The 18,584-nt window shown below is 34.6% G+C and overlaps 1 protein-coding gene and 1 pseudogene across 1 annotated transcript; both read left to right on the top strand.

The window, feature by feature from the left end:
- The first annotated feature begins 4,178 nt into the window (after positions 1 to 4,178).
- On the top strand, positions 4,179 to 5,015 carry LOC125470964 (annotated as a pseudogene).
- A 3,220-nt stretch (positions 5,016 to 8,235) lies between these two features.
- Positions 8,236 to 11,839, top strand: LOC125470995 (beta-glucosidase 12-like). Its single transcript, XM_048570851.1, has 13 exons — positions 8,236 to 8,406; positions 8,555 to 8,624; positions 8,885 to 8,943; positions 9,136 to 9,211; positions 9,385 to 9,462; positions 9,556 to 9,643; positions 9,725 to 9,980; positions 10,181 to 10,296; positions 10,436 to 10,653; positions 10,790 to 10,821; positions 10,915 to 11,017; positions 11,159 to 11,267; positions 11,384 to 11,839. Exons 1-13 carry the CDS (start codon positions 8,236 to 8,238, stop codon positions 11,553 to 11,555), a joined length of 1,548 nt encoding a protein of 515 aa, XP_048426808.1. The 3' UTR covers positions 11,556 to 11,839.
- Positions 11,840 to 18,584: the final 6,745 nt, after the last annotated feature.

The following is an 18,584-nucleotide window of genomic DNA, read 5'->3' as shown; positions in this document are numbered from 1 at the left end:
GCAAGGGTGCCTCCACATGAGCTCTTCAGTGGGCCCTTGAAGGTGCGGAGTTGACCGGTGATTGGTAGTTTGGGGAGTGATGAAGTACGGTACAAACAACAAATATCAAATTTTCCTAAAGCTCTTAAATGTATATTTTATCTATTTAGACGTGATTACTTTGCCAAATCCCCATTGTGCTCATTTACTTTTGTAAATCTCGTCGTTCCCTTCGAATCCAAAAATTATGAGCCAAAACTGACAAGAGCATAGCTACGTTAACTCGAACAATTTAAACAGTCCAAAAATAAACTTTGGGGAATATTACAATGATAAATAACCTATTAACCTATAAAATAACAATTCTTCTGTCATTTTTCTTAATTCAATGTCGGTCCCTTTTTTAATTTTATTGCGTCACCTAATTTAACTTATATTAGTTATAACACAAGAGTGGTCCTTGTGGCTGGGGTTAATTGTAACACGCAACTGTGAAAAAATTAAAGCCCTCGGCTCGAGGACGGGGTTATCCTATAAAAAGATCCACTTGTCATATAACTATTGTACTGAAAGATATATCTTTCCATGAAGAGGAAGAAATGGATAGACGGAATTCTATAAATCAGAGCTGAGGAATACTTAAGGGAAGAATATTTTATATTTTATAAAATACAGATACGCTATATTTTGGTATGCTTAAAAAAAAATACTAACAGATGTCACGTTTCACGATATATAGTAGTGGGGGATTATGGGACAAAAAATAATTTCGTTTGGCATGGTGCTAGAACCTTGTTTCGAGATGTTTTGCTGGTATTGATCCAGATTTAGATGCTCAAGTGGAATTTGGAGCATTCGAAAAACTTTGGGATCCAACTACAAGAAGGCAAGTAGTCTGATACAATATGCTTTGTTACTTGTTGCTTTTCATTTTTATTTTCTTTTTGTGATTTTTAGATGGGTTACCAGATAAATCTTGATTTGAATCACTGCCTTTTCTTTGACTCTAGTTCTTTATTTACCCGGGAGACGATCCCAAATAAATAGGTATGAAAGCTATAATTGTAAACCACGATCGAATCTATGGAAGCATTGGTTTATACATTCCCTTTAGCCTCAACTCTAGGAATAATTTTTTTCGCTATCTTTTTTGAGAACCACCTAAAGTTCCAACTAAAAAGGTCAAATGATTTCTCATTATCTCAATTGAAGTACAGATCCTTCCCTTGTTCCTCGAATGGATCTCTTAGTTGTTGAGAGGGTTGCCCAAAAGAAGTATATAAGGCGTACAAGTTTTTGGCTAATAAAGGGATCAAATGGTATAATTCTTTTGTTGGTAGATTGGAGGAATAGAAACATGACTATTGCTTTCCAATTGGCTGTTTTTGCATTAATTGCTACTTCATTAATCTTACTGATTAGTGTGCCTGTTGTATTTGCTTCCCCTGAGTGTTGGTCGGGTAACAAAAATGTTCTACTTTCTGGCATATCATTATGGATTGGATTAGTCTTTTTGATGGGTACCTTAATTCTCTCATCCCCAAAACCTATTCATTCTATATCCAAAAATGAAATGCCCCTCCCAATTCCTTCAGGTTGTGAGACACATTAAAATTCAATGTAAGCCCCAAAATTTCAAATAAAGAAAAAAAATAGAAAAATCTGGGGGGGGGGGTCAAACTTTTGTGTTTTTGAATTACAAAAATTTATATAAATGAAAAATATTAAATCAAAATAAATAGATGTATGCTAGTAAAAAACGAGTCTCTTGAAACTACTAATCAATTTCTTGTACTACCAAGAAGAAGCCACACCAATGGGTATTCTTTCACAATCTTTAGAAGCAGAATAGCGAATTTGAGAACCAAGCTATTTCGATGCCTTCTTAATTAGCGTGGCAAGACAATTTCACAAAACCACTGGGTTTGCGGATTCAATATTAAAACTCCATCTAGAAGAAAAAGATCAAGATTAAATTCCTCATCTTTATCGATTATGAACTTACGTAAAGAATTATGGTCATAAATTTCTACTTCTTTGTTTCGTCAAATAATTTTCTATTGTTTGAATATGTCTCTATAGCTAATCCTCCATATTCAACTTCAAAAGTTATGCCCTTCAACAATTGGACAGACATAATATAAACAAGCAGATAAATGACTCTTTGTTTCCAACTGCAAAAAACATTTTGTTTTGCTGGAAAACTCAAGGGCAACTCAAGGATTGATCATTTCAAATTAAGACGAGTTAGATCGAATTGTTGTGTACATTATCTTACTTTTCAACACCAGGAATAAATTTTTTTTTATAAATAATGTATTTTTGTAGTATAAGTTATTAATTTCTTAATCTTAATTTGAATATCATAGATGCAAATAACTATTCAAATTGAAGAGTGTTTAGTCACCAAATGTATCAATAAAATGAATAGTTCGTTACAAATCGTTTACTTAGTGTCTACACTGTCGATTGGGTTCATATATTCAAATGACTAAACGATCTCAGACTCAAATAATTCTTTTTGTTTAGATGATCTTGAAATAAAGATTAAGAAACTGAACGATCACAATATAAAATTTGTAGAATATGTGCATTCCCCATAGGTGGAACGCAATGATTATCCATTCTTTTACTTACATACACAACTTTTGGGTACAAGAAACGTGCTTTCTTTTAAATTACAGACCATGACTTGGTCTTTAAACTAGGACTTTCAAAGCCAATTTTGTTTACAAATTTTAACCCTTTACTATTCTCATTCTTGTACTAGCAAGAAGAATGTGTTACTACTATACTATTCTCATTCTTGAGAACCTAGTTATTTCCAAAACCACTGGGTTTAACAATTCAATATTAAAACTCTCACAAGAAGAAAAAGATCAAGACTAAATTCTTCATCTTTATCGGTTCTGTACTTACGTAAAGAATTTTGTTCATAAATTTCTACTTTTTTGTTCGGTCAAATAATTATCTACTGTTTGAACAATACTCTGTAGCTAATCTACCGTATTCAACTTCAAAAGTTATGCCTTCAACAGTTGGACAGACATAATATAAACATGAAGATAAATGACTCTTTGTTTCCTAATGCAGTTAACGTTTTCTTTTGCTGGAAAACTCAAGGGTACCGCAAGGATTGATCATTTCATATTAAGATGAGATTGATTGAACAGTTGTGTACATTATCTTACTTTTCAACTCAAGGAATAATTTTTTTTGTATAAATAATGTATTTTTATATGTATAGTATAAATTATTAATTTTTTAATCTCAATTTGAATATCATATATACAAAGAACTATTCAAATTGAAGACAGTTTAGTAATAATACTGTTGATTGGGTTCATATATTTAAATGACTAAATGATCTCATATTCAAACAATTCTTTTTGTTTCGATGATCTTCAAATAATGATTAAGAAACTGAACCATCACGATACAAAATTTGTAGAATATGTGTATTGGTCATTGGTGGAACGCAAGGATTATCCATTCTTTTACGTACGTACGCACGCACCTTTTGGGCACCTGAAATGTATTTTATACATGCAGTTAGCATCCATGCATGAATTATAATGTTGACATCTTCCTAGCGTGTGTAGTAGTACCCTTACGTATATAAATGTGTGTGTATTTCAGTATGAAGGTGCAGTAAAAGAAGATGGAAGAGGACCAAGCATATGGGATACCTACACCCACAAACATCCAGGTCTGTGATTTAATCAATTGGTAATTAATATGAAAACTTTAGCTACTTCATTTCAAAGGAGTATAAATAGCACCTCATTCTTTTCTTCGTTAGGATAAGTAAACTCCAACCTCTCTAATAACCATGCACTTTGTTGGGAGACCAATAGTACGTGGTCATGTGATATGTACAATATACGTATATACTTCATCAATGTGCATGCATATAAAGTACTTTGCACATGACATGGATTTCACCATTATGTTTTTTAATAACTGCAAAAAAAATCGCTGATGGCGGTAACGAAGACGTTGCTATAGATCAATATCACCGCTATAAGGTCTAGAACCTCATTACTTTGTCTCTTGACCCTTTATAGTTGAAGGTCACATGTTAACATATTAAATTGGAGCCTTTATAAAAAAAAAAAAAAAAAAAAAAGGGACAATGTTTAATGAGATCCTCAATATTTAATTTTAAACTTTTGTCATTCTATGAAGATGTGGGGATTATGAAGGATATGGAGTTGGATGCTTACAGATTCTCTATTTCATGGTCCAGAATATTACCAAGTAATTTGCTCCACATTCTCATATTTCGTTGGCACCAATGTCAATATTGTGCATAAGAATTATTTTTCCTACAAGAAAATTATTCTCTTTGTATACTTTTAACTAAAGTAATGTGATTGAGTTATCTACTGGGTAACCCTTTTTTTTTCTTGCTATTTTTGTTCTAATTAGATGGAACGTTAAGTGGTGGCGTTAACACGAAAGGAATTGATTATTACAACAATCTCATCAATGAACTCCTACGCAATGGTTAATTATCCTACCTTAAACAATTATTACATGATTTTTCAGAACATCATTCAATCAGACTTTTAATTTGATTTTACTGATCATGTATTACAGGTTTAAAGCCGTTTGTAACACTCTTTCATTGGGATGTTCCCCAAGCTTTAGAAGATGAATATGGTGGTTTCTTAAGCCCTCGTATTGTGTAAGTGAACAAAATTTATTTTCTCATTGATAATTTGATAAAATACATACTAATATACGTAACATAAATTTGTATCTACATCGATCATTTTAAAGACAATGCAGAACTTTGTTATAAAGAATTTGGTGATCGAGTCAAGCACTGGTTCACGTTAAATGAGCCACATACTTTTAGTAATATGGGTTATGCTCTTGGGAGTTGTGCACCGGGACGCTGCTCTTCTTGGCAAAACCTAAACTGCACCCATGGAGATTCAGCCATTGAACAATACTTGGTGGCACACCACCTTCTTCTTGCTCATGGAGCATCTGTAGAATTGTACACGAACATATATCAGGTTCAATAACTGTTTTTATTTTGATGTTGACTTGTGTCGTGTTGCGATTAGTCTCTTGATTGGGGAGGAACTCGTGTGCTTCAGCAAGGGTGCCTCCATATGAGCTCTTCAATGGGCCATTGAAGGTAAGGAGTTGACCGGTGATTGGTAGTTTCGGGAGTGATGAAGTACGGTACAAACAACAAATATCAAATTTTCCTAAAGCTCTTAAATGTATATTTTATCTATTTCGACGTGATTACTTTGCCGAATCCCCATTTTGCTCATTTACTTTTGTAAATCTCGTTGTTCCCTTCGAATCCATACATTATGAGCCAAAACTGACAAGAACATAGCTACGTTAACTCGAACAATTTAAACAGTCCAAAACATAAACTTTGGGGAATACGACAATGATAAATAACCTATTAACCTATAAAATAACAATTCTTCTGTCATTTTTCTTAATTCAATGTCGGTCCCTTCTTTAATTTTATTGCGTCACCTAATTTTAACTTATATTAGTTATAACACAAGAGTGGTCCTCGTGGCTGGGGTTAACTCTAACACGCAACTGTGAAAAAATTAAAGCCCTTGGCACTAGGACGAGGTTATCCTTTAAAAAGATCCACTTTTCATATAACTATTGTATTGAAAGATATATCTTTCGATGAAGAGGAAGAAATGGATAGAAGGAATTCTATAAATTAGAGATGAGGAACACTTAAAGGAAGAATATTTTATATTTTAAAAAATACAGTTACGCTATATTTTGCTATGCATAAAAAAAATCGAATGAGTAAAAAAAAATACAAACAGATGTCACGTTTCATGATATATGTAGTAGTGGGGGATTATGGGACAAAAAGTAATTCCATTTGGCATGGTGCTAGAACCTAGTTTCGATATGTTTTTGCTGGTATTGATCCAAATTTAGATGCTCAAGTGGAATTTGGTGCATTCCAAAAACTTTGAGATCCAACTACAAGAAGACAAGTAGTCTGATACAATATGCTTTGTCACTTGTTGCTTTTGTGTTTTTTTGAAAAAAAATTAGAAAAATAAAGAAAAAAATTAGAAAAATTTGAGGGCGGGGGGTCAAACTTTTGTGTTTTTGAATTATAAAAATATATATAAATGAAAAATATTAAATCAAAATAAATAGATGTAAGCTAATAAAAAACGAGTCTCTTGAAACTGCTAATCATTTTCTTGTACTACCAAGATGAAGCCACCCCAATGGGTATCGTTTCACAATCTTTAGGAGGACAATAGCCAATTTGAGAACCTAGCTATTTCGATGACTTCTTAATTAGCGTGGAAAGACAATTTCACAAAACCACTGGGTTTACAGATTCAATATTAAAACTCTAACAAGAAGAAAAAGGTCAAGATTAAATTCTTCATCTTTATCGATTTTGTACTTACGTAAAGAATTATGGTCATAAATTTCTACTTTTTTGTTGGGTCAAATGATTTTCTATTGTTTGAATAAGTCTCTATAGCTAATCCTCCATATTCAACTTCAAAAGTTATGCCCTTCAACAGTTGGACAGACATAATATAAACAAGCAGATAAATGACTCTTTGTTTCCAAATGCAGAAAACATTTTGTTTTGCTGGAAAACTCAAGGGCAACTCAAGGATTGATCATTTCAAATTAAGACGAGATCGATCGAACTATTGTGTACATTATCTTACTTTTCAACCCAAGGAATAAATTTTTTTTTATAAATAATGTATTTCTGTAGTATAAGTTATTAATTTCTTAATCTTAATTTGAATATCATAGATGCAAATAACTATTCAAATTGAAGACTGTTTAGTCGCCAAATGTATCAATAAAATGAACAGTTCGTTATAAATCTTTTACTTAGTGTCTACACTGTCGATTTGGTTCATATATTTAAATGACTAAACGATCTCAAACTCAAATAATTCTTTTTGTTTAGATGATCTTGAAATAAAGATTAAGAAACTGAACGATCACAATATAAAATTTGTAGAATATGTGCATTACCCATAGGTGGAACGCAAGGATTATCCATTCTTTTACTTACATACACAACTTTTGGGTGCAAGAAACGTGCTTTCTTTTAAATTACAGACCATGACTTGGTCTTTAAACTAGGACTTTCAAAGCCAATTTTGTTTACAAATTTTAACCCTTTACTATTCTCATTCTTGTACTAGCAAGAAGAATGTGTTACTACTATACTTTGAAGGGTGTCCAAACCTTCTTAAAAGCCACTTCAATGGTATCCTTTCACAATCTTTAGGAGCAAAATAGCCAACTTGAGAGCCTAGTTATTTCCAAAACCACTGGGTTGACAAATTCAATATTAAAACTCTCACAAGAAGAAAAAGATCAAGACTAAATTCTTCATCTTTATCGGTTCTGTACATACGTAAAGAATTTTGTTCATAAATTTCTACTTTTTTGTTCAGTCAAATAATTATCTACTGTTTGAACAATTCTCTGTAGCTAATCTACCATATTGAACTTCAAAAGTTATGCCTTCAACAGTTGGACAGACATAATATAAACATGAAGATAAATGACTATTTGTTTCCTAATGCAGTTAACGTTTTCTTTTGCTGGAAAACGCAAGGGTAACTCAAGGATTTATCATTTCAAATTAAGATGAGATTGATCGAGCAGTTGTGTACATTATCTTACTTTTCAACTCAAGGAATAACTTTTTTTGTATAAATAATGTATTTTTATATGCATAGTACAAGTTATTAATTTTTTAATCTTAATTTTGAATGTCATATACAAAGAACTATTCAAATTGAAGAGAGTTTAGTTATCCAAATATATCAATAAAATGAATAATTCATTATAAATCTTTTACTTAGTATTAATACTGTTGATTGGGTTAATATATTTAAATGACTAAATGATCTCATATTCAAATAAAGATTAAGAAACTGAACCATCACGATACAAAATTTGTAGAATATGTGTATTCCTCATTGGTGGAACGCAAGGATTATCCATTCTTTTACGTACGCACGCAACTTTTGGGCACCTGAAATGTGCTTTCTTTTAAACTACAGACCTTGACTTGGCCTTTCAACTAGGACTTTCAAAGCCAATTTTGTTGACAAATTCTAACCCTTTACTATTCTCATGAGCTAGTACGTAGACACCATATCCCTTCCTCCCTTTCTCTATATAAACCCCATGCAATCTTCCAGGAGGAGATAACTTAATTATCTCTGTCGATATCAAAACTCCCAAGTTATGGCAATGAAATATTCACGATCTTTGCTCTTTGGTGTGCTACTACTCATTGGCTTTGCATTCACAAATAGCGAAGGAACTAATACGGATCCACCTATTCTTTGCGAATTTCTCAATCGCAGCAGTTTTGAACCAGGGTTCATATTTGGCTCAGGTTCCGCATCTTACCAGGTTAGTATATATATATCTTCTGGATTATTTACCATATTTTTGGTGTATTTTATACATGGAGTTAGCATCCATGCATGAATTATAATGTTGACATCTTCCTTGCGTGTGTAGTAGTACTCTTACGTATATGCATGTGTGTGTATTTCAGTATGAAGGTGCAGTAAAAGAAGATGGAAGAGGACCAAGCATATGGGATACCTACACCCACAAACATCCAGGTCTGTGATTTAATCAATTGGTAATTAATATGAAAACTTTAGCTACTTCATTTCAAAGGAGTATAAATAGCACCTCATTCTTTTCTTCGTGAGGACAAGTAAACTCCAACCTCTCTAATAACCATGCACTTTGTTGGGAGACCAATAGTACGTGGTCATGTGATATGTACAATATACGTATATACTTCGTCAATGTGCAAGCATATAAAGTACTTTGCACATGATATGGATTTCACCATTATGTTTTTTAATAACTGCAGAAAAAATTGCTGATGGCGGTAATGGAGACGTTGCTATTGATCAATATCACCGATATAAGGTCTAGAACCTCATAACTTTGTCTCTTGACCCTTTATACTTGAAGGGCACATGTTAACATATTAAATTGGAGCCTTTATATATATATATATATATATATATATATATATAATAAAAAAATAAAAAAATAAAAAAAAAGGGACAATGTTTAATGAGATCCTCAATATTTAATTTTAAACTTTTGTCATTCTAGGAAGATGTGGGGATTATGAAGGATATGGAGTTGGATGCTTACAGATTCTCTATTTCATGGTCCAGATTATTACCAAGTAAGTTGCTCCACATCCTCATATTTCGTTGGGACCAATGTCAATATTGTGCATAAGAATTATTTTTCCTACAAGAAAATTATTGTTTTTATATACTTTTAACTAAAGTAATGTGATTGAGTTATCTACTGGGTAACCCTTAATTTTTTTCTTGTTATTTTTGTTCTAATTAGATGGAACGTTAAGTGGTGGCGTTAACATGAAAGGAATTGATTATTACAACAATCTCATCAATGAACTCCTACGCAATGGTTAATCATCCTACCTTAAACAATTATTACATGATTTTTTAGAACATCATTCTATCAGACTTTTAATTTGATTTTACTAATCATGTATTACAGGTTTAAAGCCGTTTGTAACACTCTTTCATTGGGATGTTCCCCAAGCTTTAGAAGATGAATATGGTGGTTTCTTAAGCCCTCGTATTGTGTAAGTGAACAAAATTTATTTTCTCATTGATAATTTGATAAAATACATAATGATATATGTAACATAAATTTGTATCTACAGCGATCATTTTAAAGACTATGTAGAACTTTGTTATAAAGAATTTGGTGATCGAGTCAAGCATTGGTTCACGTTAAATGAGCCCCATACTTTTTGTAATATGGGTTATGCTCTTGGGAGTTACGCACCGGGACGCTGCTCTTCTTGGCAAAACCTAAACTGCACCGGTGGAGATTCAGCCATTGAACCATACTTGGTGGCACACCACCTTCTTCTTGCTCATGGAGCAGCTGTAGAATTGTACAAGAACAGATATCAGGTTCAATAACTGTTTTTTTTTTCTTTTTCTTTTTTTTTTTTTTCGGGTCAAATTATTGGCTCCTAATTGAGAATTCTATATTAATCCTTACTATTGAGTTGTAATACAAGAGGGAATACTCTCGGGAGTAAGATAATCTACAGGTTGTATCTTTTTCTATAACTCCTATTTATTCAACCAAAATTCATATTTTTGCGTAGGCATCTCAGAAAGGCTTGATAGGAATAACATTGGTGTCACACTGGTTTGAGCCTGCTTCGGAGTCAAAGCAAGACAAAGATGCTGCCTTACGATCTTTGGATTTTATGTTTGGATGGCAAGTGTCTTGTTAAATTATATATAAACCCAATTACATGTTTACTTATGACTTGTAACATTCACACTACCTAGCTAGCAGTACTCTTTGTATATAATGCTATAATTAGGCTTATATTTGGAATTTTCATGTTTTGTAGGTTTTTGGACCCATTAATAACTGGTGACTATCCACACACCATGCGATCAATTGTTGGAAAAAGATTGCCAAAATTCACAAAAGAACAATCCAAGTTGCTAAACGGATCGCTTGATTTCCTTGGAATAAATTATTATACTGCTAGATACGCAACTAGTACACCTAAGAACAATTCACAACCGGCAAGCTACGTAACAGATCCTCAAGCTGATCTTACGAGTGAGTGCCAGGGGAAACTTACTTTGAATAGCTTAAGTTCTTTGTTCTTCTTGACCAAGTTTAACTTCTGAATTATATTAATTATATTCTAATATTTACACCAATTGTATTCTAATGTTTGTAAATATTTTGTCAGCTGAGCTTAATGGAGTACTTATTGGTCCACAGGTATACATCAAATTTATCATTTCGAGCTATTTGCATTTGGAGGATTAGTTTTTTTCCCCAACATTTACGTATTATCTTGAAACGGTGTTGCAGGCTGCTTCAGATTGGTTATATGTATATCCAAAAGGAATTCACGATCTTGTACTCTACACAAAGGAAAAATATAATGATCCACTCATTTATATTACTGAGAATGGTATGTAATACATACTTTTAAGCCTTGATTATTTGCAAAAGTTTCACATATTTATAATGGTGTAAAATGAAACTACACGTTTTTTTATATTTTTAGAGTAAAAAAATAAATTTAATTTTTTGTGCAATAATATGTATGTAGGTGTATCAGAGTTGAATAATCCAAAACTATCACTTGACAAGGCTCTTCATGATACCAGTAGAATTGACTACCATTACCGTCACCTGTGTTACCTTCAAGCGGCGATCAAGTAAGTAGTTATTAACAATTTAATTAAGGCTATATGATGCCTATCCTTCTTAAGTTATGGTTATTTGATCATTATTTTGACCTTATCCATTTGAACATTTGTGTATGTGTGTGCAGAAATGGTGCGAAAGTAAAGGGATACTTTCCATGGACATTGCTGGACGACTTTGAATGGGCTTCTGGATACACCGTCCGATTTGGATTAAACTACGTGGATTATAATGATGGGCTGAAAAGACACCCAAAACTCTCAGCACACTGGTTCAAAAATTTGCTTAAGAAGAATTGAAGAAATTAAAAGAAAGTTATTGTTCATTATAAACATTTAAGTGGATAATTTTGCTGTTTATGTATTTGTATTTCAATTCCTTCTGCATTTGTGTTTCCTTTCAATAATGTAAGTATTCTTTGAGATTCAATAATTCAATAAAAAGCTATAAGAGCTGTGAATGCTACAGTAAAACCTCTCCCTATACAGGAATAACTTATTTATAGGGGTAAATTACACTTTACCACCTCAGGTTTGGGGTCTATTACAATCGCATACAACATCTTCACAACATTTCACTTTCATACCCCACCAACTATTTTATTTCAATATAGTACCTCCGTTACATTTTCCATCCATTGATCCGCTAAAAGCTGACGTGGCTGCCACAGTTGTACAACGTAGCTGCCAAATTTGTTCCACATGGCAAAAAAATAATTTTTTATTCATTTGAAAAGAATTAATTAATGAAAAGTTTAAAAAAAAAAAAAAAAAAAAAAAAACCCATAACCTATGTTCTCCCCCAAGACCCCCCCTCTTCCCTACAACCTAAACCTTCCATCGCATCCCACCCCCACTCACCTCCCCCGCAAACCCCCCCTCCCCCACGGCCCTATCCGCAGCTCCCTTGCAACCCCCCACCCCACCCCAAACCCCAAAAAACCTAGTTGTTCAACCCAAAACCCCGAAATCAAAAGGTGGAATTGAATTCCTGGGACGAAGTGAGGGAGTGGGGGTTTTAGGAAGGGCAAACTAAAGGGAATTCTAGAGGGAGAAAGAAGAGAGACAGAAGAGAGAGAGGGAGAGAAAGAGAAGGGAAGTGGGCTGAGGAGGAGAAAGTAGCTTCAAGACCCAACCCATCTTTTTCTCCTTGTCTCCATAGGGGCACCTCTTTGTGTCTTCTGCAACTCTCGCTTCCGTAAGGGAACCTCTATGTGTCTCGGTGGGGTGGGTTACGGTGGAACGGGGTGGGGGGTTGCGGGTGAGGTGGCAATGGGATGAGGTATTGATGGGGTGGGGTGGGGGGGTTGCAGAGGAGGTGGGGGTGTGGTGGGATAGGGGTTTTAGGTTGCAGGGAATGAGGTGTCTTGGGGAAGATGATGGGTTATGGGTTTTTTTTTTTTTTAAATAAATTTTCTTTAATTAATTATTTTTAAATGAATAAAAATAAATTTTCCATGTTGCACAAATTTGGTAGCCACGTGGCATAACTGTGGCAGCCACATCAGCTCTTAATGAATCAATAGATGAAAAATGTAACGGAGGTACTATATTGTAATAAAATAGTAGGTGAGTTATGAAAGTGAAATGTTTTGAAGATGTGGTATGCGATTGTAATAGAGCCCCAACCTGAGGTGGTAAAGTGTAATTTACCCTATTTATAGTCATAAACAGCTATGGTCCAAGTTTGGGTTCAACAATAAATACCACATTGTAATAAGTTATTATTTTTATTGTTCCTATTTTAAAGAAACTCGCCTCAAAATGGTAGTAATTGTTAATAAGTACAATAATAAGCAAGGCCACAAATAAAAGTTTAAGAAGGACTAAAATATTTCTCTACTATTGTTTGGGACGATCTTTTTTTTTTTTTCTTGGAGTTGATACCACAACTTGGAGCTTGCAGGTACGTAAGTAAAACCTGGTCAATATCTTTTTGTTGAAGTCAAAATATTTCCAGCTCCTCATGATTATCTTTATTCCCCTTCTTGCCTAATTGTATTGGTGATTATTTTTTCAATTAAAGCGAACTCAACTTTTCGCACAACTTAACTGAAATGTTTTCAATTAGCTGACTTTGCATATGACCATGGGTGACATGACAAATTTGATAGAAGAAAAGAAAAAGTATAAGCTTGAATTGGTCGAAGATTGGATTGTATGTATTTGCCAAATTTACATAGAAAGAAGAGTTAAAGAGTTTTAAAACTTGTACTATATACTACAAATATCTATTAGATTTTAATATGTTCCACCTGTTTAACACAGTTTGAAAACTCACGGCATCTGCGGGCTCAATTGCTTGTAAGAAACTATTTACAAATGTTGATGCACAAAATCAATGAGACTTTGGAACGATGTAAAGTGTCAAGTTTGTACCCTTCACAGGGTTGCTCTTGTCACCAGGGGAGGATAATATGTAAAGAGATATAGGTAGGGAAGCAACACAAGATGTACGTGATTCACCTTAAATTGGGTTACGTCCACGAGGGTTGAGGAGTCCTCATTAATAGTGAAGATTTTACACAAGACATAAATTTCAGCATAATTATCATTAGTGAGTTCTAATCACATGTTTAAGCACAATAATGATGTTAGGAATGAATTGTACGTGAACGGTCTCCTTGTATAGTTGATGAGAGTCTTCGGTTCCCGTCGCGAGTGATGTGGGACTCTAGGAGTTTTATTTTTATGTTGATCTGTGTGGTGTTGTGATTGGTCTTTTGATTGGTGAGAAACTCGTGTGCCTCGACAAGGGTGCCTCCACATGAACTCTTCAATGGGTCCTTGAAGGAATGAAGTTGACCGGTGCTTAGTAGTTTTGGGGGTGGTGAAGTATGAAACAAACAATGCTCCCCCAAGTTCCTGAGTAAGGAAAGCTTCTCGGTTAGGGACTTGCAAAACCCAAGTTGCTGAGTACTCACGAAACTTTCAAGTACTAAAATGTATTACCATATAATAGGTGTCCCGCAAATCTCCAATCAAGAAGGATTACCAAAGGAGGTGTCTTATGTTTCCCGAGTCATTGAAGAAAAAAGACTTTAAAAAAAAATTTCCTCTTTTTTTTTGGATGTAGCCCAAGTACATATATTTTTTTTTTCTTAAGCCCAAATCCTTTTTTTATTTTTTATTTTTTATTTTTGTTGAGAAAAGAAAATCTGGTTGAAGTTTTTTCATTTGTGTATATAACTTGAGTGGTTGAAGATTTTTCCTTTGGACAAATGGCGTGAATAATTGAAGTTTTTCCCTTTGGGCACATAGCTTGAGTTGTTGAAGCTTTTTCCTTTGGACACATAGCTTGAGTGGTTGAAGCCTTTTCTTTTGGGCACATAACTTGAGTGGTTAAAACTTTTTTCTGTGGACACTTAGCTTGAAAGGTAGAAGTGGCGATTGGATGAGGTAAGGATGGGGTGGGGTGGGGGTGTTACGGAGGAGGTGGGGTGGGGCCTAGGGGTTTTAGGTTGCAGGGAATGAGGTGTCCTGGGGAAGATGATGCGTTATGGGTTTTTTTTTTTTTTAATAAATTTTCTTTAATTAATTATTTTTAAATGAATAAAAAAAATTTCCATGTGGCACAAATTTGGTAGCCATGTGACCTTGGGTGACATGACAAATTTGATAGAAGAAAAGAGAAAGTATAAGCTTGAATTGGTCGAAGATTGGATTGTATATATTTGCCAAATTTACTTAGAAAGAAGAGTTAAAGAGTTTTAAAACTTTTGCAATATACTACAAATATCTATTTTTTATTCTTAATTAAATATAAAGATTCTATTAGATTTTAATATGTTCTCCCTGTTTAACATAGTTTCAAAACTCACGGCATCTGCGGGCTCAATTGCTTGTAAGAAACTATTTACAAATGTTGATGCACAAAATCAATGAGACTTTGGAACGATGTAAAGTGTCAAGTTTGTAACCTTCGCAAGGTTGCTCTAGTCATCAGGTGAGGACAATATGTAAAGCAATATAGGTAGGGAAGCAACACAAGATGTATGTGGTTCACCTTAAATTGGGTTACGTCCATGAGGGTTGAGGAGTCCTCATTAATAGTGAAGATTTTACACAAGACATAATTAAGTTTAAGCATAATCATCATTAGTGAGTTCTAATCACAAGTTTAAGCACAATAATGATATTAGGAATTAATTGTACGTGAACAGTCTCCTTGTATAGTTGATGAGAGTCTTCGGCTCCCGTCGCGGTTGATGTAGGACTCTAGGAGTTTTATTTTTATGTTGATCTATGTGGTGTTGTGATTGGTCTCTTGATTGGTGAGAAACTCGTGTGCTCCGGCAAGGGTGCCTCCACATGAACCCTTCAGTGGGTCCTTGAAGGTATGAAGTTGACCGGTGCTTAGTAGTTTTGGGGGTGGTGAAGTATGAAACAAACAATGCTCCCTTAAGTTCCTGAGTGAGGAAAGCTTCCCGATTAGGGACTAGCAAAACCCAAGTTGCTAAGTACTCACGAAACTTTCGAGTACTAAACTATATTACCATATAATGGGTGTCCCCCAAATCTCCAATCAAGAAGGATTACCGAATGAGGTGTCTTATGTTTCCCGAGTCACTGAAGAAAAAAAACTTTAAAAAAATTTTCCTCTTTTTTTTTTGGATGTAGCCCAAGTACATATATTATTTTTTTCTTAAGCCCAAGTCCCCTTTTTTTTTCTTTTTTTTTTTTGTTGAGAAAAGAAAATCTGGTTGAAGTTTTTTCATTTGTGTATATAACTTGAGTGGTTGAAGCTTTTTCCTTTGGACAAATGGCGTGAATGGTTGAAGTTTTTCCCTTTGGGCACATAGCTTGAGTGGCTGAAACTTTTTCCTTTGGGCACATAGCTGGAGTGCTTGAAGCTTTTTCCTTTGGGCACATAACTTGAGTGGTTGAAGCTTTTTCCTTTAGGCACATCACTTGAGTGGTTAAAACTTTTTTCTGTGGACACTTAGCTTGAAAGGTAGACGTTTTTTCAAGTTTCAACCACTCCATATATTGATGTTGCTTCGCACACTGTAGAACTAGTAGTTATATCCTATGTGTCGAAGCTTTGTTGGCCTCCTCCACATGCCATAAAATAATTAATTAATTGCTTAATTAATAATCAATAATTATTTACTATTAATCTTTAATTAATGTCGAATTTTTATTTTTAGCCTGCCTCCCCCGCCCCTTTTTTTTTTTTGAACTAGAGACAAGAAAATGTAGGAGTGACCACATAAATAGATTTGCTTCCACGTGTGTGAGGCAAACCAGATGTTGTAGTAATTGAAGGTTCGGAGGAAACATATAAATTGATTTTGCTTCACACGGTCTTGATCAAGAGTGTGAAAGCAATTTTTTTGTTGGGTTACTCTCGCATTGTCGAAGAGTTACATAATTGGTACAATATGATTTTTCCTTGGACACTATTGTGCATTACCCACCGAAGTTTTGATTTACCATCGTTGGTAAGTAAAGCTATGATATAATGCTTGCATGTTGTCAATGTGGCTGTCTAGTTTATCGAAGCTTGTGACTTCGAAGTTCTTCTAAATGGTGGAGTAGAAAATGCCTGAGGCTTTTAGAAAGCCTACAAATGAGTTTCCTTTGAACTATATCCATGGGAACCCAACTAATTTATCGAAGCTACAATGTTTGAGCTTCTGGTACCATTGAAGGAGATGTTAATAGCGTTTCATACTGCATGGTGCAAATTAAGCCATGGAAGAGTTGAAGGCTATATGTTGCTTGAAGCCTTTTGGAAGCTATATAAATTTATTGACCTCCCAATAGTGGCCTTCCGAACCCACATTGGGGTTGTAGTGTTTGCATTGTTGAAGAGAGAAATATTTAAAGTAGATGTAAGAGGACTGAAGAGTTTTGCAAGTGATGCCTTCGCATTTCGATGTCAAATAGTCTTGTAAAAGTTTAGCCTTTGTATACAATATGTAGCTTTCTAGGTTAATAAAGCTTCAGACTTGTCAAAGTATTACACATGCACATAAGCCTTTGTTGGCTTATTAAAGCATCGCTACTGTTGAACGATAAAATTATATATTAGAGTACGGGTAGTACCCTTCATCACCTGGTTGGTGATAGAAGGTGAGTCCCTTCATTACCTGGTTAATGAAAAGAGTGGAGTACTCGTTGTACTTTCCATCACCAAGTTAGTGGATGAAGGTGAATTCCTTCATTACCTAGTTGGGGGAAAAGGTGGTAATTTGCCAAAGGAAATAAATTATTTATTAGAGTATGAGTTGTACCTTTCATCACCTGGTTGCTGATACGAAGGTGAGTTCTTGCATTACCAAGTGGGTGAGAATAATGACGAGTTGTTGAGGCATATTGTAACACATGCCAAAGGGAAAAAGTGTATGTTGACACCTACTGTGAAGGCCCTAAGTGCTATTTTATAATCTACCACAGTGCAAACAGAATACTCGTGGCTGAAGCTACGGGCATATTCACGCAATGACTAGTTTGACTTCTGATGAATGGTGTACAAATCTTCAGCGGAGTGTAAGCAATCAGCCTAGAAGATGCGATGCACCCCAAAAAGTCTCTTAGGCGTAATGTAATAATCTATTGTATCAGGCTGAAGATGACAATACCAATTGAGAGTTCCCACAGATAGAATGAAAAGGAAAATGAGACATCGTTCTTCATTACTATGCCTCGGTATGCCATGGTGGATTCAAAGAGATGGATATGCTTAATTGGATCTTCCCTTCCAATTTACGATAGCAAACCAAGCTTCTGTTTTGTTTCTCCTTGTAAAGGGGTGCCAAACATCCTTCTTGCTAGAGGGCCTGGCCTCGGCTGATTCCATTCAGGTACCTTGGCATGACGTTTGGCCTTTAGTCTGTTCACTTCGTTGAGAAGTTGCAGGATAAGGTGGTCCTTAGTGGAGTCAGGCACTATTGGAACCATCATTCATAAGTTTCCATCATTTATTGGTGGGGAAGTTTAATCAAGAGTATGTGGCTTTTTTTTTATTCACTATACTAGCTTCCGGGAAATGCCCTTTGGAAGTCCCCTGACTCTCAAACACCTTCTTGTTCCTTTAAGTCTTGTCGTTTCTTCCTTAGGTTAGTAGTTGACCTTGGTTGTGGTAAGTGAATGATTCCTTTGATGACCCTTGGGTCAATGATCCTTAAGTCTATGTGGATAGGTTTTTCTCGACGATGCCTTAAGAGGTCTTGACAGTCGCAATAACCAACTTTTGATCATTCCATTCCTTTTACAAGGAGATGTCTTCTTCCACTTGTCTTGCTTTAGTTTGAAGCAGCTAGGTCGAGAGATGTCTCATGTTGATCAATATCTTGGGTATAAGGCCGCTCGTCATTAAGAATG

Source organism: the organism of the source record quoted next, unplaced genomic scaffold (assembly GCF_019419815.1).
Source record: "Pyrus x bretschneideri cultivar Hongxiangsu unplaced genomic scaffold, Pyrus_bretschneideri_v1 Contig55, whole genome shotgun sequence".
NCBI lineage: Eukaryota > Viridiplantae > Streptophyta > Magnoliopsida > Rosales > Rosaceae > Pyrus > Pyrus x bretschneideri.
Note: the sequence above shows the minus strand (reverse complement) of the source record. Positions and strands in the feature narration are given on the sequence as shown.